General features: G+C 39.1%; 1 protein-coding gene and 1 long non-coding RNA gene across 11 annotated transcripts in view; one reads left to right on the forward strand and one right to left on the reverse strand.

The window, feature by feature from the left end:
- The window catches only part of NEBL (nebulette), a 391,737-nt gene that overhangs the window by 108,819 nt on the left and 259,884 nt on the right, over positions 1-23,034 (reverse strand). The window contains exons 1-3 of one of the 6 annotated variants that reach the window (XM_055296709.2): positions 9,312-10,054; positions 9,145-9,216; positions 1,541-1,645 (exon numbers count right to left, since the gene is read on the reverse strand). The exons of the other annotated variants lie outside the window; for them this stretch is intronic. Coding sequence (XP_055152684.1) covers positions 1,541-1,645; positions 9,145-9,216; positions 9,312-9,392 — 258 coding nt within the window. The 5' untranslated portion in view covers positions 9,393-10,054. Of the gene's footprint in view, positions 1-1,540; positions 1,646-9,144; positions 9,217-9,311; positions 10,055-23,034 lie in introns of those variants that run through there. 6 annotated transcript variants of the gene reach the window in all.
- Positions 1-23,034, forward strand: part of LOC129491982 (uncharacterized) — a 75,174-nt gene that overhangs the window by 42,764 nt on the left and 9,376 nt on the right. For 3 of the 5 annotated variants that reach the window (XR_010113820.1, XR_010113818.1, XR_010113819.1), the window contains one exon: positions 4,553-4,706. This is a non-coding gene — a long non-coding RNA (uncharacterized lncRNA). Of the gene's footprint in view, positions 1-1,566; positions 3,087-4,552; positions 4,707-23,034 lie in introns of those variants that run through there. The other 2 variants (XR_008660680.2, XR_008660681.2) reach the window with 1 other exon arrangement.

Genomic DNA, 23,034 nt, shown 5'->3' on the forward strand with positions numbered 1-23,034 from the left:
CTTCCAAAACAGAATTGATTTTAAAATCTGCAGACCATTTTAATTTTAGATACTGGAGCTGACAAACTCCAGTATTCTGAAGAGAGAGAAATAAATCCAATTTATCATAGAGAACGCTTTCAATGAGACATGCAAGGACATAACAGCTTTCTATTTAAATGCAAGCACATTTCTAAAAGTAAATCTATTTGTGTATATTGACAGTTTCATGCTGGTTGAGTGAGCAAACAATTCGAGTTGTTCCAGAAAATGCAAGTCGTTAGAATCTACTATCTAGAACTTGACAAAGGACAGTGTTCTTCGGTCTTCTCAGCCTCCTCCTGTTCCAGGGCGAGGGGGGAGTGAGTGCTTTCTTGTAGTTTATGTGCCTACCCACCTCTAGCCTGCACTGTCTTTAAGCCATCTCAATCACTACTCTAAAGACAAGCACTCTTTCCTCTTGGGAAAACTAAGGTTCAAGGGAACACAATAGATTGCTCACTTCCAATATTTTGCTCTGCAATTAACTCCTTCAGGAAACATAATCAATAATTGAGAACATCAAGTATTTATCTGCACGGGAGGATGGAACATAGCTAAGACAAACAAACTGTGTTCTTCCATTATCTGCAGATGAGTTCCTGATGTTCTTCCTGCTCAGAGCTAGATTTCAGTATTGATTTATTGAGCACAGATCCTGTGCAAGCCTTCTGCTACCACACTCTTTGGATTTTGGTACGTAATGAAAGAAAATTTACTGATTTCATTCAAAATTGTTTCGCATTACCAGAAATAATCCCAAGAACATTCAGTTGATCTTTTTCCAACATAATTTATGAAACACTAGAGGTCAGTCATTTACAACACTATTTCATTCCTTTCCTTCTCAAACGCATCTCTTCTCAGTGATCTATTCACAGACTACAGTAATGCCTCATCACAGAAACCATCATCGTTAACATTATGCTTTACAATGCAACATAAACTGGAGTTCTAAATGCTCTCAGAAAGAAACTACATAATTTTTCAGCTGGAAAATGAATATAGCGTATTCCTCAGTCTGTGGTTTTATAATAGGTATCACTGTTGAACTGAATTTTATCCTACTCCAAAATAGTTTAAATTCATTTAAAATTATTTATCAAAGATACCACATTTTAGAAAACTGGTAAATCTTATTTATTTCCAAAATGATATTCAATCATTTATCTCTAATATAAGTATTAGGAAACGAAATAATGGAACTTCTAAAGTGAACTGTTGTGCCAGTGCTTTTACTTATTTAATAAAAAGATGCCTTTTCAAGAAGAATAATACATAAATAAGATTTAGAGTCAAAATATAGACATATATAATAAAATATATGAAGCATACATAGTAAAATCTGTCAATCTATATGAGTTAAATGACAGTGCATCACATTAGATAATTATGTAGCTATTACTAACATTCAGTAGTGCTTTTGAAAATATTATTTTTCATCTCATTAATGCACAGACTTTCATCTATATAATAAGAAAAAGACAAATGCAAGCCAGTTTGCAAGCTTTTGATACCTTACCTCAGAAATAAAAGCACCAATATTTTTTACATGGTTTAGCACAGGAGTGTCAGTCACAAATGTACACTTATCCTTGGACTTTTTAAACTCTTCTTTATAACGGATCTAAAAAAGAGAATGATTTACATAAGAAGAGAAAAAGAAAAACAATTCTAATGGCCTTTTTTGAATGAGAATTAGGTTGATAAAGTCCATTTACTGAAGTAAATACTCAAATGTGAAAGGGGCCTCAAAACAAGCCAAGTTAAATAAACGGATATCCAGCACAGGATTGCAAAGATGATGAGGCATAGTGAGGAAAGACCATTCTTTAGATAAGCGAGGGCCCAGTTAAGCATCAACACCAGGCGTGCTGGCTACGGGTGATGGGTCCTGTTTACGCAGCCTGCCCAGTGCAATTAGCAAGCATGTGCCATCTCACTCCTACAAGTGTCCTGGTGTTTTGTTGCTTTTAAGCCTTGACAGGTAAGCCTTTGGCCAAAAAGAAACACAGCTGCCTACGTCAAGGTAGAAAACAAGTAGTCAGCATGACAGATGTGACCAATTAGGAAGCAGAGGCAGAAATTAAATGGGGATCCCTATTAGTGTTCTTTTTTTTTTTTTTTTTTTTTTTTTTTTAGAGGGAAGAGTATTTTATTAGTTTGGAATTAATGGCTTGTCTCAGTGATGGAGTCTTTTTTTTTTTTTTTTTTTTCTTATGGAGGACAGGAAGGCTGTGAGGAATATTTTATGCACAGTAAGGCTGTCTACCCTCTGTGTCGAACTGAAGAAGAAAAATGGAGAAACTCAGCCTTGTATGAGTTCCCTTCTCCCAGAGGCCGGGAACGTCCATGTGTGTAGTGCTTTTGATTAGATCTGCTGTTTTGCCCATGGCTGTTATCCATAAAAACACTCTTCTCATACACATCATTCAAGCCTCTGTACATGATGCAGTTGCTTCTTTCTTTCTTTTTTTTTTTTTTTTTTTCCCATCAAAGCCAAACAGGGTGGTGTTTTTCCTTAGTAAAACCCCTCTTCTCTTTGGTTCTATGCCTGGCTCTTCCCAAGGTGCTTGGAAAGAAAGGAAAAAGCATAGCTGCCTTCCTATTAGTGTTCTTACCTAGACATGCTTGATTAGAGGAAGAGGCTTAAATTCTGGCCACCCTGGGCTTCCTATTACTAATTCCTCCCAATTTATGAGCACCCATAGGCTTCCCAATCCTCCTCCCTGGCGCAGAGAAGAACTGAACCTGCCCAGAAAGCTTGCTATGTGGTGGAGATCATTCCAGAAGGCCTTCTTGCTGGAGATCAGCAAGAGAAAGCCCACTGAGGCTTAGCTAAGCCTGCACATCTCTTCTCTGCAACTCACAAGTCAAACGACTCACTCTCTTTCCCTATGGGGAGAGGCCAGAATTGTTATGCTGGGGGAAGACCCAGGTGGATATTTGAGCCCAAAAGAAGTCAGGAAATGTGGAGAAGGACCTAAAATATAATCACACTGTCACACTAATTGCTGCACAATCTGGAAACTGGGAAGGCAAAACTATGACTCGTTGAGAAGATGGAGGTAATTTGCTAAAAGTTGTATCACTCTGTAATATACTTGTGTTTATCCTCCCAAGACCATAAATACTTAGACTGAAAAAGTGTCCCTGTTTCAGATGATAAATTATATGTTCTCCCTAATTATAACCCAAAAGTGGAGTTGAATTGCATATACTACCTGGTTCTTAGAGGACGTGAATAATATTGATGTTATACACTAATGGTACATGGAGATTTTCCCATATGCAAATCTGATTTGAGGGGCATTACTTAATCTGCGGTAGAACTAGATACAGATTAAGTGAACTTATTTCAAAATGCCATATTTCACTGCTGTGACTCTTGGATATCAGATGCCTACCACATTAAACATTTGCTTTATTCATGAAATCAACATGAGAACATATTTATCTTATCTGAGCACTAAATTACTTTTTTTTCTTCTCAGAGATTAACCATAATTTTAGCTTCCTGCAAATCACCCTCCTCAGCCACTAGTAATTAAACTGTTAATGGCAGTATGATAAATAGTAGACTATTTTGATCATATGGAGAAAAAAAGTATCTCCGTTATATAATTAAGTGTGAGAGAAAGTAGCCTATCATTAGGCTTAAGTTTGACTCATTATTTTTATCTTTTGCCACCATCTATTCCCCATCACATTCACATTCTTCACTGCAGTGGTATGTGCTTGTGGCTACAGCCTCCTGATAAAGTCTGACACATGCAGAATGTTCAGGACAGGAAGACTGGATAAGGGTGAGGTATTTACTTCTTCTGTTAGGCAGACAAATAGCTCAGTCTTAATTGTAGACTCTATTTTTTTTTTCTTGGGTCTTTATTAAAAAGATACATATATTTGTATATTTTAATTGAAGGTGTATTTAAAATTTAAGACCCTTTACAATTGTACAATTGAAGAGAAATTGTACAATTTGTTAGAAGTCACACACAATCATGCGTGATTTCAAGTGAATTGTGCAATATGAATGACAATAAGCAAAGAATCTTAGATTTTTAAATACATAAGGAATATTTATATAAATATTAGATACATATTAGTAGCCTTCCTACACCAAGATAATAGGAAATGAACATTGAAAGGGAACTATATCGGTCAATGAAACAAATCTTAGGTAAAATAAAAATCACTGAATAGATTGCTATATTTTATTACAGCCATGTCTACATCTTACAATCTCGGGTTGACACCATCTATTGGATAGACGGGCCACTCCCGTTATCTCCTATTAAAAGAGCCCAGATGGATTAATGAGAGCAGCCAGGCTCCTGCCCAGCCCCAGAGGACAAACTGATCTAAACCAAGCATGGTCATGCCATTCAGGGTTTGGCCTGGGGACGCCACACGCTCTGTGACTTTAGTGGCAATCTTCCCAGAAGTGCTTCTAGCGTTTCTGGTATAAAGGGAGAGACACTGCACAACCCTTTGACATTCTGTCTTCCACATTTTTCTTTCTCAATCACAGCAATGATGTCATTACCAAGGAATAAGCCACCATACTAATGACGACAGAATAGAAGGAAAGGAGCCTGGGAGACTGTTAACACCCATAGTACCCAGACTGAACCACCTACCAACAGGCTGTATATGTGGAGGCTGGGGAAACAAAAACCTATTTGGTAAGCCATTGTGTTAGAGTTTTCCTGTTTTCACAGTCATCTGCGCTCCTACCCAATACACAACCCAACACCAAAAGACAAAAAGGGCAAAATTGATGACTTCATGATCATTAAGATGTCCCAAACATTGACCTTCTCTTTTGCCCTCACCCACAAATCCCACATGTTTCCATCACAATTAGGATGAATTTAGTGCAGGGTTGCTTCCTCCTCCTGGCCAAGTTTCTTTGAATGAGTATGAGATTCGCTAAAGGCTGAAATCGGATGACAGACATGGAGATGTTTGAGGATCTTTCCTTTCACAAGAATTCTTGACTGAAAGTATCTGGAAAGCCTTTTCACAAGTGAAATCATACAAGTTAAATTCAATAAACCCTGGAAGGAAGAACTATGGCTCCATCATTATTTAACTGGGCTGGACATAGCTAAGGTCTCTCTCTCCCAGGTTTTCTGATACCATCTAAGCTTTCTCTGGAGGAGTAACCACAGAATTTAATGTTTTTGGCATTGAAAGGATTTACCCACAACAACGTTCGTTTGCCTGGAAAATATTCTTCCTGCTGCCATGCAGATGAACACCCTAAACAGCCTTAAACTAAACACTGAGTGAGAGGCTGCATGCAGATGTGGTCCACCTGCTCTGCAGAAGGCTCTTTCTGCCTAATCTACAAGAAACATACAAAAGATTCCCTTTTGCCCAATCTTTTTTATGACTCCCCATCAGAAGGCTACTAGATTCATGATTCTGAATGCTCAATAGAGAGGATAGGTTTAACTTATTCAAGGGATTGATAAGATATTTTTAGATTAGACAGGACTAAATATGAGAGAGAGTATATCTGCGAAAATATATCTGAGAAAATAATAGTATTATGTGATTAACAGAAAAATAAAAGAGGCTGCCTCAGAAGACTAGCTGTTCTTCAAGACTGGGAATTGAGTTGTGCAGAGAGAAACCCCGTAATTTGGGTAGAGCAAGAGCAAAGCAGAAACTAGGTAGGGGGAAAAACAGAAAGAAAGAAAAATGCCTTATACTGATTCCCAAAGTGAAGCCACTTGACCTGAAAAACTGACATTTCTCTCTATGGAGAATTCTAAGCAGTGCAGGCTTCCTAGGGCGGCTCTCTAGGCCAATCTTGCTTAACATTTCCATAAATTGTCTGACAAGGAGATGATACAGCAGTGTCTACAGGTCTGCTGACTCCAAAATGTCTCAGTAAGGGAAACGGCAAACTGAGACGAACTTCAGAAGTTCTCAAAAGGCCAGGCAAGAGGGCAGAAAACTACAGATTAGATCTAGCCCTAGTGTGGTTAAAATAATTCAAACTATTATTTAAAGATGATGGATCCTAAGCTATCAGCTACAGGTCAGAAATTAGGAATGAAATGGCTCTGATAGTCTACAGATCATCAAGCTGATCTAACAGCTTTCTGCAGCTCCCAAGCCTAAGAAACTCTTCATAGCATCCTAAAGCGTGCTAGAAGCTAAGCAAAACATCATCCTGCTCTACACATGATCTAGACCGCCCACATCTGTACCGCTCTGCACAGTTCTGATCATTACATCTTGGTTATTAAGGACATATGAAAGCTGGAAGAAGTCCAAAGAGTAACAATTAGGCTGCACCATGAAGAGAAGTCCATGAAACCATCGCTCTCATCTACAGAAACGAAGCAGGGCCAGCCCGGTGGCTCACACCTGTAATCCTAGCACTCTGGGAGAACAAGGCAGGAGAATCACTTGAAGCCAAGAGTTTGAGACCAGCCTGGGCAACATAGTGAGACTATCTCTACAAAAAAGAAAATGAAAATTAGCCAGGCATGGTAGCACACACCTGTAGTCCTAGCTACTTGGAAGGCTAAGGCTGGAGAATCACTTGAGCCCAGGAGATTGAGACTGCAGTGAGCTGCGGTCACACGATGGAACTCCAGCCTGGGCAACAGAGTGAGACCCTATCCAAAAAAAAAAAAAAAAAGAAAGAAAGAAGGAAGGAAAAAAAGAAAGAAAGAAAAGAAGAGAAAAGGAAAAAAATCTAAAAATTAAATAAGTATCTTAGCAAGTATAGAATCCTATTTAGAAGCAAAATGTGAAGGTGTATACAGATATAAATTAAGCCAGAACAGGCCGGGCACAGTGGCTCACGCCTGTAATCCCAGCACTTTGGGAGGCCGAGGCGGGCGGATCACAAGGTCAGGAGATCGAGTCCATCCTGGCTAACATGGTGAAACCCCGTCTCTACTAAAAAAAAATAAAATAAAAAAATAAAAAAAAATTAGCCGGGCTTAGTGGCAGGCGCCTGTGGTCCCAGCTACTCGGGAGGCTGAGGCAGGAGAATGGCGTGAACCCAGGAGGCAGAGCTTGCAGTGAGCCAAGATCGTGCCACTGCCCTCCAGCCTGGGCGATACAGCAAGACTCTGTCTCAAAAAAAAAAAAAAAAAAAAAAAAATTAAGCCAGAATAATCATGTCCTAAATTCAAGTAGTACATTCTACCATGCAACAAAAATCTGTAATAAACAGAAAGTATGCCTATCTGTTTAATTTTACCTACATGGGTGTGAAATGTATGGCTTTAGCTTTTGCAAAATGATAAAGGCCACCACCCCTCACAACACGTTGGTTTTAAAGTCACTGATAAACAATCTTATCCAAAACAACTCCAACAAAATCACCTGCTAACTACAGTTACCACTTTAGTCCTGATGGTTTATGTAACACAAGTTAGCTCAGCTATAATTGCACTTCAATAAAAATATATCAAAGCTGGAAGAGGTTAGGAACTTAGGATTTTAGTTGGTAGCATTACTACTAACAATAGTAACATAATAATAATAAGGCGAAGAACAACATTTCATGGAAATCTACAGTGAGAGATAACTTGGCAGTGTAAAGAGGGAGGCCTTTGTGTTCAAATATTACTGCCGCTGCTTAACTGTGTGACCCAGGCAAGGTACTGAACCTCTCTGTGCCTCTATCTCCTCACTTCAAAAATGAGAAAAAGCATAGCGCCTGCCTGGCAAGCTGCAATCCCCGGCACACGGTAGTCACTAAATCTTAACTGTTGCCAATATTGTTATTGTTTTTGTTGTTGTCATTGTCATTTATTATTATTGCAATTTACAAAGAACTTTCACATACCAATAGCTAATGACTATTAAGTAATAGCACAAAGAAATCCTTAATTTAAATGGTAATTACATCACATGTCAAGTATATGGGAAAGGGTATGATTTCCACCACCATCCTTTGTGCCTGCCTTCTGGTTTGTCAGAAAGAGCCAGTCATATCTAAACTGTGATTGGATGGATGTAAAAGGAAGTAACAGACAGAGTAGTTAATAACAGCTAACATTTATGGAGTACTCACAAGGTTCCAGATAGTTTATTCAGCATTTTAGATGCATTACCATTATTTAATCTTATTATAAATGTTACAGCTGAGGGATGGAGCCCAGCCAGGTTCCATAACCTTCCCAAGGTTACTGTGGAGTCAACCCAGGCAGGTTGACTTTGGAGGATGTGCCAGACCACTGCCCTCCTGCCCAGGACTGACTTCCCTTAGAAAACAAACGTGCAAAACATTCTGATCATTTTGCTTATTATCAACAACAGAAACAACCAGTATTGTGCTCATCTCTCTACATGAAGACACAGGCACATATTCACTTTACAGGAGTTACCCTTTCTCTGGACCAGCAATCCTCTTAGAACCCTTAATGAGGATCATCTAAATTCTCATCCCTGGTGAGCAACATTTTTCCTTGTACTTCTTGAATTCTAGCTTACATATTTAACATAAAACTCTATGTTCAATCATTCAATAATTCTGGGATTCCCTTAAAGTGTAATATCCACCAATCCCAGTTACTAAAAAATGTCACAACAAAAATGCCCCTTGCAGTAATATCCTTGCACTAATATCAGGGTTCTTAGCAAGCAGCTCGGTAATCCACAAATCCTGAATTGTAAATAAATACTATAAGCACATATATATATATATGCATTTTCCTGTCCTGGAAGACAAGTCCATTCATTAGATTCTTCAGACGGCCCCAAAATGTTAAAAAACTGACTATTCATTTAGATAGATGGCCTCCCAAGACAAATTACATTATTATATTCATTTTAAAATCTTTGGGGGTTCTCAAATGGAATAAATACTGCAATTCAATGCCTTATGATTTCATGCCAGAGTGACAGCAAAACTCATAAGGGACAGGATTCTGGATTAAGAATGAGAAGACTTGCTCTAGCAGAAATTCTCTGTATAGGTGACCTTGGGGAAATCACTTAAAATTTCAGGACTTTGTTCCATGATCTGGAAAGTGACTGTGTTTTAGAAGGTGATTTCAGGGTTTGCCCCACAGCTCTATGCCTCTATAACATAATAATACCACAGCGGCAATGCAAAATAAGACAAAAATTACTCCAGCCACTTACATCGCTAATGAGTTCCGTGCATTTTCTGGCCAATTCCATGCTTAAGTCTTCAATAACAGGCTTATAGAAGACCTATTTGAAAAAAAAGAAAAGAAAAGAAAGAACATTTTTCTCATCGTCAATTTAGAGGATCAAACGCTGGTCTGACTATGTGTTTTCTCACTCACCTGGTCTTCTTCATTTTCTTCTTCCCCTATTTTTTCTTCTTCAATTTCATCTTTTACATCCTCAAATACAGGGACCCTCATTTTTACCCTTTAAAATATTTATATTTTTAAAATTTACTCATGTGGCGTCCTTTTTCGTACCACAGTGCCCTTGAGATGCTGACGTCTCTGGCGCTCTGGCAGAAATGCCCTTGCCCAAGCCTCAGCCCTATTTAGCCCACACTTCACTCCTTATCTCAGCGGTGTGTGAGTGAAAAGAACAGGATCCCAGAGGTCTACCAGGCTGGCCTCACAAGTGGAAATAACACATTCTTAAGCAAAATTTGATTTTATGAACTTTCAAAGTCAACATTTTTTCCACTGGTTAAGAAATCCAAAAGAGAAAATTTATTTATCTTTTACTAATTCTATTCATTCATAAAAGAGCATAAAAAGGACTTAGAGATTCTGGGAAAACTACTCAGCTCTACCACTCAAGATAGCACAGTCCAAAGCCTGTTATCTCAAAGATTCCTTGTCTCTGTCTAAATAAAGCTGTCACTGGAATGTCAGACTTCTTTCTGACTTGGGGTAGTGAATCTGGATCATTCAAACTCATTTTGTTAATCTAAATCATATGTTTCATCAGACATACCAGTACTTCTCACATCCTAAAAAATACCCACTTTATATTAGCTGATTAGAAGCTACTTATTTATTATGAAAAGCCCTTTGAACCACTTCAAAGGATCTATTCTGAGTTAATTATGACTGTTAGTCTTATACTGGTGACGATGGTATTGTATTAATTGTAAACATCATTAAACATGAGAAGTTGCAGTTAACATATGTTGATACATAATTTAACAATTCTAGAAACATCGTTTCAAAAATAATCATCATCATCTTTGAATTCTGCAGTTCTACTCATCATGTCAACTTTTACAAAGTCATTGGTGATTTGCATTATTACTCAATGGGCACCCCACATTCAGAAAAGCTTGGAAAAATAAGCCATCACAGTATTTATAATGTGGTATATGTCCTTGGCTATGTAAAACCAAGGTTAAAAATACATTTCTCAAAACAAATATTTTAATGTCAATTCAGGCAATTCCAAGACTCTCTACAACTCACAATTAATCTGGTTACGTAAATCCTAGGGTAAATTAATTTTACCAAGCCATAGCACATTAGTATTGGGCATAAAAAATAACCTACACTGAATAGTAATACTGATGATAGAAAATACAAATTTATTAAAAATAATACATCATTTTAAGTAGCCAAGCATAATTTTTTTCTCTTGATATCATATCTAGTTTTCAATGTATTGTAAAAAAAAAAAAAAAAAAATGCCTCGGCCTTACCTCAACTGAAAATCCTAACAAGAAAAACATTCTACACAGTCATCATGTATAAATTATTTCTGAAATTGTGTTCCATGAGGCAAAAGTTCCACAAAAGATTCTGGGGGAAAAAAGCAGGTTTCTTAAACAAATATGTTTGGGAAATCTGTACCCCAGTCTCTGTCCCTGCCACTTAGAGATCTACAGGGCATATTGACATACTAGAAGTTCTGAGAAGACCTTCAACCAAAAAACCTGCTTAGGCTTGCTTAACCTCGTGTTCCCCTGAACACAAAACCTACCTGTCTCATCAAATCTAATCCAATTTAATCTAATCTACCTACCTACCTATCTATCTACCTATCTTTTTTTTTTAAAAATTATACCCACTACCCCAGAAAACTAACACTCCTCTGTGAAATATTACCTATTACTTAGGGAAACATTGCTCTATTCTCCTAAATTCTTGTGTTCTAGAAGGAGCTGTTGGTCTTGAACTAGTTTTTGATACAGGCTAAATTAATGGTATCACATATCCTGTTCACCAGCAAAATACCAAAAAGAAATTGCCCCAAGCATGCTGAACTTGAAAACCACAACTCTAAGATTACAGCCATATCATGCTGGCCCAGTGTAGTGGATTCCACAAGGACATTCATTGTACATTTTATTTGTTCCATAAAAGGAAAGAATGTGTGTATTCTAATTATTTCCCTGAAGTCCTCTGCTGGCCAGAAGACTATTCTAATATTCTATAGATCTATTACATTATCTTTATTTGGAAATAGGGAGGAGTAATTTCTGTAAACTTGTCTTGCAAATTTCTAGGAGTGTCGGGAGAAAATCTTGCCAAAACTGCCTGAGACACAACTTTTGGCTCATATTTGAGGAGACAGTACTGGTGTTGCTCAGGGTGACACCTATTCCCCAAGGTGAATTACCTTCATCAGGCTTGCAATGCAGTTATTTCTCATTTCCCATCACGTAATATGTTCTTAAGGACTCTTCACTATGCTGCAAGAAAATAAGCTGTTGAGATTTAACGCACAAACTTTTGAAAACAAAAACCAAATACCACGTGCAATGTGAACACAAATTTTCCATTTGAGATTCTAGAATCAGAATCTCAAGCCAAAGGGATCCTTAAGAAATCAATACAACTAAAGCCCTCTCTTTCACAGATGACAAAATTAAGGCTATGAAAAATTACCTGTCTCATTTACAAAGCTATTCAATGAAGTACTAGGATCAGAACCTAACTAGAGACCTGTGTTTATTTGTTCAACAAATAGATATTGTTATGCCAGGCACTGTGCTTGGTGTTAGAGATACAATGGTGAATAAAATATTCTTCATGCTAAGATAGAATTGGAAATAAAATACTCATCACTCAAGACTTGCTGGATGAAGTCTTTAACGGATTGTTTGGCAAGCTAGAGACACCACTACTGTTGATTGAATGCATCTTTTTTCCTTTCACCTATAATATAAAATTCATGCAGTTTTCTCTAAAAAAAATGTTAAGCCGTGCACTTCATCACAGCAAAGTTTTCTTGTCCATAGCTCTAAAGTATGACATGGAGAATATGAAGAAAGTGTTCCTCATGGACAGCTATCATGTTTCAAAAGCCCCTATCAACTTTTCCAAAAACCAAGCTTAATGTATTTTAATAGATATTTTCACCTTGGGTTGCTCCAAAAGGCAAAATCTCTGTAGCTGTTCATACCTTTTACTTATTGGGCACTTCTTTTATGTTATTTACTTTTCTACTTTAGTACTCTACCCATGCCTTGACACAGAATGAGACCAAGATACATCACTTATGGCAAGACTCTCAAAGTCCAGGTCTGGCTCTGCCATGTCCTCTAGGGCAAATTATTTAACCCCTCACTACCTCTAATTCTTCATAGCTGATTGACAGACATTAATAAAAAGAAAGCACTAGCCGGGTGCAGTGGTGCACGCCTGTAATCCCAGCACTTTGGGAGGCTAAGACAGGCAGATCACAAGGTCAGGAGTTCGAGACCAGCCTGACCAACATGGTCAAACCCCATCTCTAGTAAAAATACAAAAATTAGCCGGGCGTGGGCTGGGTGCGGTGGCTCACGCCTGTAATCCTAGCACTTTGGGAGGCCAAGGCAGGTGGATTGCTTGAGCTCAAGAGTTCCAGACCAGCCTGGGCAACATAGTGAAACCCCGTCTCTACTAAAATACAAAAAAAAAAAAAAAGAAGAAATTAGCCAGGTGTGATGGCAGTAGATGGGATTACGCCTGTAGTCCCAGCTACTAGGGAGGCTGAGACAGGAGAACCGCTTGAACTTGGGAGGCGGAGGTTGCAGTGAGCCGAGATCGTGCCACTGCCCTCCAGCCTGGGTGACAGAGTGAGACTCTGTCTCAAAAAAAAGAAAAAATTAGCCAGGCATGGTGGCACACACCTGTAATCAGCTACTCAGGAGGCCGAGGCAGGAGAATCACTTGACCCAGGAGGTGGAGGTTGCAGTGAGCCAAGATCGTGCCACTGCACTCCAGCCTGGGTGACAGAGCGAGACTCCCTCTCAAAAAAAATAAAAAGAAAAAACACCTAAAAAATAGTGGAGCCCCTCACAAACACAAGCTTTTTCTCAACCACCAATAAACGTACACAGTGATGGGAAAAACACTTGGCATGAAAAGGTCTTCTCATTCTCTGTGCCATTAATATCCTTTTAAAGTCAAGAAGGGCCTTCTGCAACTAGACAGCTTAAAGATAAGAGCTCATTTGCATATTTATAAATCAGAAGTCTTCTGATCTTTTGATAGTTTGATGTTTACGTGTAAGCAAATGTATTTCCTTAGCAACTGTCAGGTGCGTAATTCAAGTCTCTGGAGACACAGGCCTGGCCAAGGGAACGTATCTGTGCCGCCATCTTGAGTCGTGCAGTGCACAACTGTCTTCACCTTCCTTGAGGTCACCTATGACAAGACTGTCTTGGTTTTTGACTAATGTTTCAAACTTATTTCACTTTTTTCTCCTTTTTTCATAATGATAGAACATGTACTTTTCCCCAACATGGTGATACATGATTTAAAAATAAAAATTTAAAATAAACAAAACAGATTCAGGTTCAGTTCTGAGTGGGGGGAAAAAAGTACAGAGATAAACTGTTTTTCTTTTAACTTTAAAAATGAATTCAACATTTCTTATTACAAAATATTCATTCTAAATGGTTGGGTGAAAGAAGAATTTGTTTGCCTGATTTGTTTCCCTGCCATGATGGTTTTCTCACACTCATTTTTTGTTGCCTGGATTTTGTTTTGATGACTGTCTTCCAGAAGGTTCCTGCTTCTCAGTTGAATCCCTAGTCATTCCAACTTTGCCTCACCTATTTACTCAGTAACTGGTATCTTCCTAGAAGAGAACTTTACTAATGGATGAGGCAAGATAAGTCATTTCTTGAAAGAAGAAATGTAAGCACTCTAGGACAATTTGTCTCCTTTATAAAAGAGAAGAGTTTTGCTTAATATTGGTCCACTCAACTTTTACAATTTAGAATTCATGAACATATTTTCTCCTTTTTAATGGCTATTTCGTTACTCTTTATTAATCAGAAATCGAAAGAATGCAAAGCAACCTAAACATGTGTCACCATGACCAATTATGCTATTAAGATTTAATAAGGTGGCCAGGCACGGTGGCTCACGCCTGTAATCCCAGCACTTTCGGAGGCTGAGACGGGCAGATTATGAGGTCAGGAGATTGAGACCATCCTGGCTAACATGGTGAAACCCCGTCTCTACTAAACAAAATATAAAAAATTAGCTGGGCATGGTGGCAGGCGCCTGTAGTCCCACCTACTTGGGGGGCTGAGGCAGGAGAATGGCGCGAACCTGGGAGGCAGAGCTTGCAGTGAGCCGAGATCCCACCACTGCACTCCAGCCTGGGTGACAGAGTGAGACTCTGTCTCAAAAAAAAAAAAAAATTTAATAAGGTATATTCCATATTTATATTCCCCTTTTCACAGATGTATATCCCACTCACAAATGAAAGCTACATAGTTAGATGGATGTTGGAGGAAGTAAAGAACAAGAAACTGGAAATAGTATGGGGCACAACAATTTCCAGGTTGGGTGTGGTGGGGAAGCCCAAATTAAAATGATGTACTCTGCTTATAGAGGGGGCAGGAAAGTATTCTCAATGTCTACGTTAACATAGCGCCCATTGAGCTGAAAGACGTTGGTTTCATTTGCAGCTTACCTGACACATTAGTTCAGTTTTCATAGCAATTAAACTAATACCATGATCACTCCTGCAATCTTCACCACCAAGAGGAAGAAGCCTAAGCTCTGTGTGGTCTGTATGTGGCTTATACCCAGAACCAAAGGGTCAGGCAGGATCAAACAGCTGGACTCCCACAGAGTGTCCCTTTCCTAGAGTTTTATGTGAGATGTGTCAGGAATAATTGGGAAAGATTTTGAAATGGGCACATACAAAACAAATTACTGAGTGTTCCCTTCAGGACTATACTGTTCTTTCATTATCTTTGAACTACTTCATGATTCCATAAACTGTTGAAAACCAGTAAGAATGAGAATGATTCTTATCCACAGAAATGCAAATTATAGTAGCCCCCAGACCTTATCCATAGAAGATGTATTCCAAGCCCCCCAATAGAAGCCTGAAAGTGCAGACAGTATCAAACTCTATACATATTATGTATTTCCTATACATACATACCTATGATAAAGTTTAATTTATAAATTAGGATAGTAATGACATGAAAAGACATTTCTCAAAAGAAGATATATAAATGGCTAACATATTTAAAAAGTGCTCAATATCACTAATCATCAGATAAATGCAAACTAAAACCACAATAAGATACTGCTTTGCCCCACTCAGAATGGCTATTACTAAAAAGTCAAAAAACAAGAGATATTGGTGTGGATGTGGTGAAAAGGGAACACTTATATACTGCTGGTGGGAATGTAAATGAGTACAACCTCTACGGGAGACAATATGAAAGTTTTTTAAAGAAGTGAAAGTAGAGCTATCATAGGATTCAGCAATCCCACTACTGGGTATCTACCCAAAAGAAAAGAAGTCCTTATATCAAAAAGACATCTGCATGTGTTATGTTTCTCACAGCACAATTAACAATGGCAAGGATATGGAACCAAACTCACTGGCCATCAACCAATAACTGGATAAAGAAAATGTGGTATGCATACACCATGGAATACAACTCAGCCATAAAAAGAACAAAATAATGTATTTTGTAGCAACTGGGATGGAGCTGGAGGCCATTATTCTAAGCGAAGTAACTCAGGAATGAAAAACCAAACACTTCATGTTGTCTGTCACTCGTAAGTGGCAGCTAAGCTATAGGTATGCAAAGGCACATAGAGTACTGTAATGGCCATTGGAGACTCAGAAGGGAGATGGGTAAGGGATTAAAACCTATAGATTGGGAACAATTACACTACTGAAGTGACAAGTGCACCAAAATCTCAGATATCAACACGATACAATTCATCCATGCAACCAAAAACCACTTGTACCCCAAAAACCATTGAAATAAAAATAAATTTTAAGATGTCACAGTGACAGATCAACTAGTAATAAAATAGAATAATTTTAACAAAATGCTGTAATAAAAGTTGTGTGCATGTGTTCTCTCTCTCAAAGTATCTTCTGCTGTACTGACCTATTTTCAGACCTTAGTAACTAAAACCTCAGAAAGGAAAACCACAGATAAGGGAGCATTACTATAGCTGTGTTCTTGGGAAGGCAATTGAGTATTGTCCATGAGACAGACCCTTTTTGCACCTATTTGTAAATGCATTTCAGCACTCCTTACTATGCATTTATATGTGGTTCTTCAGATTCACCTTTGAACCAACCGTAAGGTCTTACTAGTACCCTCATTTATTAATGAGTTAAAAATCTTTGAAATGTGTTTATGTTATTTATAAGAGTCACTACTTTACCATTTAAAAAATTCTTTAATGATGCCAGTGATTTGATTATCCTCATTTCTTTAACATTCAGGAAAAATAGAAAGAAAAAAGGTATTATTGGAGAAAGCCCACCTCTCAACTGTGAAATTTAGTTTGTAAAAATTTCTAGCATTTATTGATATCAGCTTTTGGTTTTGTTTTATTTTCAGGTGGGATCTCATTCGACTTTTAGCAAATGTCACATGTGTGCTTGTACATATGTACATTCACACATGCAACACACACACATGTAACAAGCAGAGTTAATTCACCACAGCTGCCAGTTCTCGCTTGAAAAGCATAAAAGGCTTCAGTAAATGCAATGACTTAATTACTTCTCACATCTGGAAAAACTTGAATATGAGAGTGAATTTATTGAAGAAGCTCTTTGCTTGGCTGTCAACGCCGTATCAAGAGCCAGAAAGAGAGCAGGCTTGATCACTCTTGGCAATTCTTTAACCCATTCAGAGATAGATGATCTACCAATTAATTCGTAACATGTCCTGTTTATATGATTTGTGAATTTTATGAAAACACAGCAATGCAAATAGTTTCCTAGTAATTTATGGAGAAAACCTTTTTTTGTCATGTTTCCAGGAGGAAAAAATATCATACATTAAAATGGGGAAATAATGAAGAAGTTTTTACATTCAAGGAAACAAAGGAAAGGGTTTAGGGGGTTGTAGAGCATATTGCGAACAACCATTACAACTATAACTTACACAAACACATGCAAAACTAGAAGATTTGGCACTTTTTGGAGAAAGTGTAATATAGTGCTCCTAAAAGGGAATAGGAGATTTATATGAGCTCATAGCAAAAAGATTTAGCAGAAACCAAGTGTATTAGTCCATTTTCACATTGCTATAAAAACATACCCGAGACAGGGTAATTTATCAATAAAAGAGCTTTAATTGACTCACAGTTTTGCATGGCTGGGGAGGCCTCAGGAAACAGTCATGGCAGAAGGGGAATTGGGCACTTCTTACATGGTGGCAGGCAAGAGCAAGCCAGCAAGAGCAGGGAAAACTGCCTTATAAAACCATCAGATCTCATGAGAACTCACTATCACAAGAGCAGCATGTGGGAAACTGCCCCAATGATCCAATCACCTCCTTCCCTCAACACATGGGGATTACAATTGGAGCTGAGATTTGGGTGGGGACACAGAGCCAAACCATGTCACCAATAAATGACCAGATCTCCCCTACAAAAGGATACTGAAACTGGAATTAGTCACAATGGTGATAAGGCATCCAAAGAGCATTTGCAAAGACCCAGAGACAAGAGTTGAAAGAACCAAAAGTTCTACATCACTGGAGCAATACAACAGGACAGAGATGAGGGAAGGAGAGGAGCTGAGGACCCTTCAGCCTCCAGGATGTCAGGGGAGAGCTACATGTAGGAAATGTATAGAAATCACTTATCCTGAGGATGGCCGAATAGGAACAGCTCCGGTCTACAGCTCCCAGCTTGAGCGACACAGAAGACAGGTGATTTCTGCATTTCCATTTGAGGTACCGGGTTCATCTCACTAGGGAGTGCCAAACAGTGGGTGCAGGACAGTTGGTGAAGCGCACTGTGCGCGAGCCGAAGCAGGGCTAGGCATTGCCTCACTCGGGAAGCGCGAGGGGTCAGGGAGTTCCCTTTCCTAGTCAAAGAAAGGGGTAACAGACAGCACCTGGAAAATCGGGTCAGTCCCACCCTAATACTGCACTTTTCCAAAGGGCTTGGAAAACGGCACACCAGGAGATTGTGTCCCGCACCTGGCTCGGAGGGTCCTATGCCCATGGAGTCTCGCTGATTGCTAGCACAGCAGTCTGAGATCAAACTGCGAGGTGGCAGCGAGGCTGTGGAAGGGGTGCCCGCCATTGCCCAGGCTTGCTTAGGTAAACAAAGCAGCCAGGAAGCTGGAACTGGGTGGAGCCCACCACAGCTCAAGGAGGCCTGCCTGCCTCTGTAGGCTCCACCTCTGGGAGCAGGGCACAAACAAAAATTCAGCAGGAACCTCTGCAGACCTAAATGTCCCTGTCTGACTGACAGCTTTGAAGAGAGTAGTGGCTCTCCCAGCACGCAGCTGGAGATCTGAGAACTGACAGACTGCCTCCTAAAGTGGGTCCCAGACCCCCGAGCAGCCTAACTGGGAGGCACCCCCAGTAGGGACAGACTGACACCTCACTCGGCCAGGTACTCCTCTGAGACAAAACTTCCAGAGGAACTACCAGACAGCTGAATTTGTGGTCTCATGAAAATCCACTGTTCTTCAGCCACCGCTGCTGACACCCAGCCAAACAGGGTCTGGAGTGGACCTCTAGCAAACTCCAACAGACCTGCAGCTGAAGGTCCTGTCTGGTAGAAGGAAAACTAACAAACAGAAAGGACATCCACACCAAAAACCCATCTGTACATCACCATCATCAAAGACCAAAAGTAGATAAAACCACAAAGATGGGGAAAAAACAGAGCAGAAAAACTGGAAACTCTAAAAAGCAGAGTACCTCTCCTCCTCCAAAGGAACGCAGTTCCTCACCAGCAACGGAACAAAGCTGGACAAAGAATGACTTTGACGAGCTGAGAGAAGAAGGCTTCAGATGATCAAAGTACTCTGAGCTACGGGAGGAAATTCAAAACAATAGCAAAGAAGTTAAAAACTTGGAAAAAAAATTAGACGAATGGATAACTAGAATAACCAATGGAGAGAAGGGCTTAAAAGAGCTGATGGAGCTGAAAGCCAAGTATCAAGAACTACGCGAAGATTGCAGAAGCCTCAGTAGCAGATGCGATCAACTGGAAGAAAGGGTATCACTGATGGAAGATGAAATGAATGAAATGAAGCGAGAAGGGAAGTTTAGAGAAAAAAGAATAAAAAGGAACGAACAAAGCCTCCAAGAAATTTGGGACTATGTGAAAAGACCAAACCTACATCTGATTGGTGTACCTGAAAATGACGGGGAGAATGGAAGCAAGTTGGAAAACACTCTGCAAGATATTATCCAGGAGAACTTCCCCAATCTAGCAAGGCAGGCCAACAGTCAGATTCAGGAAATACAGAGAACGTCACAAAGATACTCCTCGAGAACAGCATCTCCAAAACACATAATTGTCAGATTCACCAAAGTTGAAATGAAGGAAAAAATGTTAAGGGCAGCCAGAGAGAAAGGTCGGGTTACCCAGAAAGGGAAGTCCATCAGACTAACAGCTGATCTCTCAGCAGAAACTCTACAAGCCAGAAGAGAGTGGGGGCCGATATTCAACATTCTTAAAGAATTTTCAACCCAGAATTTCATATCCAGCCAAACTAAGCTTCATAAGTGAAGGAGAAATAAAATACTTTACAGACAAGCAAATGCTGAGTGATTTTGTCACCACCAGGCCTGCCCTAAAAGAGCTCCTAAAGGAAGCACTAAACATGGAAAGGAACAACCAGTACCAGCCACTGCAAAAACATGCCAAATTGTAAAGACCATCAAAGCTAGGAAGAAACTGCATCAACTAACGAGCAAAATAACCAACTAAGATCATAATGACAGGATCAAATTCACACATAACAATATTAACTTTAAATGTAAATAGGCTAAATGCTCCAATTAAAAGACACAGACTGGCAAATTGGATAAGGAGTCAAGACCCATCAGTGTGCTGTATTCAGGAAACCCATCTCACGTGCAGAGACACACATAGACTCAAAATAAAGGGATAGAGGAAGATCTATCAAGCAAATGGAAAACAAAAAAAGGCAGGGGTTGCAATCCTAGTCTCTGATAAAATAGACTTTAAACCAACAAACATCAAAAGAGACAAGGCCATTACATAATGGTAAAGGGATCAATTCAACAAGAAGAGCTAACTATCCTAAATATATATGCACCCAACACAGGGGCACCCAGATTCATAAAGCAAGTCCTGAGTGACCTACAAAGGGACTTAAACTCCCACACAATAATAATGGGAGATTTTAACACCCCACTGTCAGCAGTAGACAGATCAACGAGACAGAAAGTTAACAAGGATATCCAGGAATTGAACTCAGCTCTGCACAAAGTGGACCTAATAGACATCTACAGAACTCTCCACCCCAAATCAACAGAATACACATTTTTTTCAGCACCACACCACACCTATTCCAAAATTGACCACATAGTTGGAAGTAAAGCTCTCCTCAGCAAATGTAAAAGAACAGAAATTAGAACAAACTGTCTCTCAGACCACAGTGCAATCAAACTAGAACTCAGGATTAAGAAACTCACTCAAAACCACTCAACTACATGGAAACTGAACAACCTGCTCCTGAATGACTATTGGGTACATAATGAAATGAAGGCAGAAATAAAGATGTTCTTTGAAACCAACAAGAACAAAGACACAACATACCAGAATCTCTGGGACACATTCAAAGCAGTGTGCAGAGGGAAATTTATAGCACTAAATGCCCACAAGAGAAAGCAGAAAGGATCCAAAATTGACACCCTAGCATCACAATTAAAAGAACTAGAGAGGCAAGAGCAAACACATTCAAAAGCTAGCAGAAGGCTAGAAATAACTAAAATCAGAGCAGAACTGAAGGAAATAGAGACACAAAAAACCCTTCAAAAAATTAATGAATCCAGGAGCTGGTTTTTTCAACAAGATTGATAGACCGCCAGCAAGACTAATAAAGAAGAAAAGAGAGAAGAATCAAATAGATGCAATAAAAAATGAAAAAGGGGATATCACCACCGATCCCACAGAAATACAATCTACCATCAGAGAATACTACAAACACCTCTATGCAAATAAACTAGAAAATCTAGAAGAAATGGATCAATTCCTCGACAAATACACCCTCCCAAGACTAAACCAGGAAGAAGTTGAATCTCTGAATAGACCAATAACAGGCTCTGAAATTGTGGCAACAATCAGTAGCTTACCAACCAAAAAGAGTCCAGGACCTGATGGATTCACAGCAGAATTCTACCAGAGGTACAAGGAGGAACTGGTACCATTCCTTCTGAAACTATTCCAATCGATAGAAAAAGAGGGAATCCTCCCTAACACATTTTATGAGGCCAGCATCATCCTGATACCAAAGCCTGGCAGAGACATAACCAAAAAAGAGAATTTCAGACCAATATCCTTGATGAACATTGATGCAAAAATCCTCAATAAAATACTGGCAAACCAAATCCAGCAGCACATCAAAAAGCTTATACACCATGATCAAGTGGGCTTCATCCCTGGGATGCAAGGCTGGTTCAACATACCCAAATCAATAAATGTAATCCAGCATATAAACAGAACCAAAGACAAAAACCACATGATTATCTCAATAGATGCAGAAAAGGCCTTTGACAAAATTCAACAACCCTTCATGCTAAAAACTCTCAATAAATTAGGTATTGATGAGACGTATCTCAAAATCATAAGAGCTATCTATGACAAACCCACAGCCAATATCATACTGAATGGGCAAAAACTGGAAGCATTCCCTTTGAAAACTGGCACAAGACAGGGATGCCCTCTCTCACCACTCCTATTCAACATAGTGCTGGAAGTTCTGGCCAGGGCAATCAGGCAGGAGAAGGAAATAAAGGGTATTCAATTAGGAAAAGAGGAAGTTAAATTGTCCCTGTTTGCAGATGACATGATTGTATATCTAGAAAACCCCATTGTCTCAGCCCAAAATCTCCTTAAGCTGATTGGCAACTTCAGCAAAGTCTCAGGATATAAAATCAATGTGCAAAAATCACAAGCATTCTTGTATACCAATCACAGACAGAGAGCCAAATCATGAGTGAACTCCCATTCACAATTGCTTCAAAGAGAATAAAATACCTAGGAATCCAACTTACAAGGGATGTGAAGGACCTCTTCAAGGAGAACTACAAACCACTGCTCAATGAAATAAAAGAGGATACAAACAAATGGAAGAACATTCCATGCTCATGGGTTGGAAGAATTAATATTGTGAAAATGGCCATGCTGCCCAAGGTAATTTAGAGATTCAATGCCATCCCCATCAAGCTACTAATGACTTTCTTCACATAATTGGATAAAACTACTTTAAAGTTCATATGGAACCAAAAAAGAACCCATATCGCCAAGTCAATCCTAAGCCAAAAGAACAAAGCTGGAGGCATCATGCTACCTGACTTCAAACTATACTACAAGGCTACAGTAACCAAAACAGCATGGTACTGGTACCACAACAGAGACATAGATCAATGGAACAGAACAGAGCCCTCAGAAATAATGCCACATATCTACAACTATCTGATCTTTGACAAACCTGACAAAAACAAGCAATGGGGAAAGGATTCCCTATTTAATAAATGGTGCTGGGAAAACTGGCTAGCCATATGGAGAAAGCTGAAACTGGATCCCTTCCTTACACCTTAGACAAAAATTAATTCAAGATGGATTAAAGACTTACATGTTAGAC

Source organism: Symphalangus syndactylus, chromosome 10 (assembly GCF_028878055.3).
Source record: "Symphalangus syndactylus isolate Jambi chromosome 10, NHGRI_mSymSyn1-v2.1_pri, whole genome shotgun sequence".
Taxonomy (NCBI): domain Eukaryota; kingdom Metazoa; phylum Chordata; class Mammalia; order Primates; family Hylobatidae; genus Symphalangus; species Symphalangus syndactylus.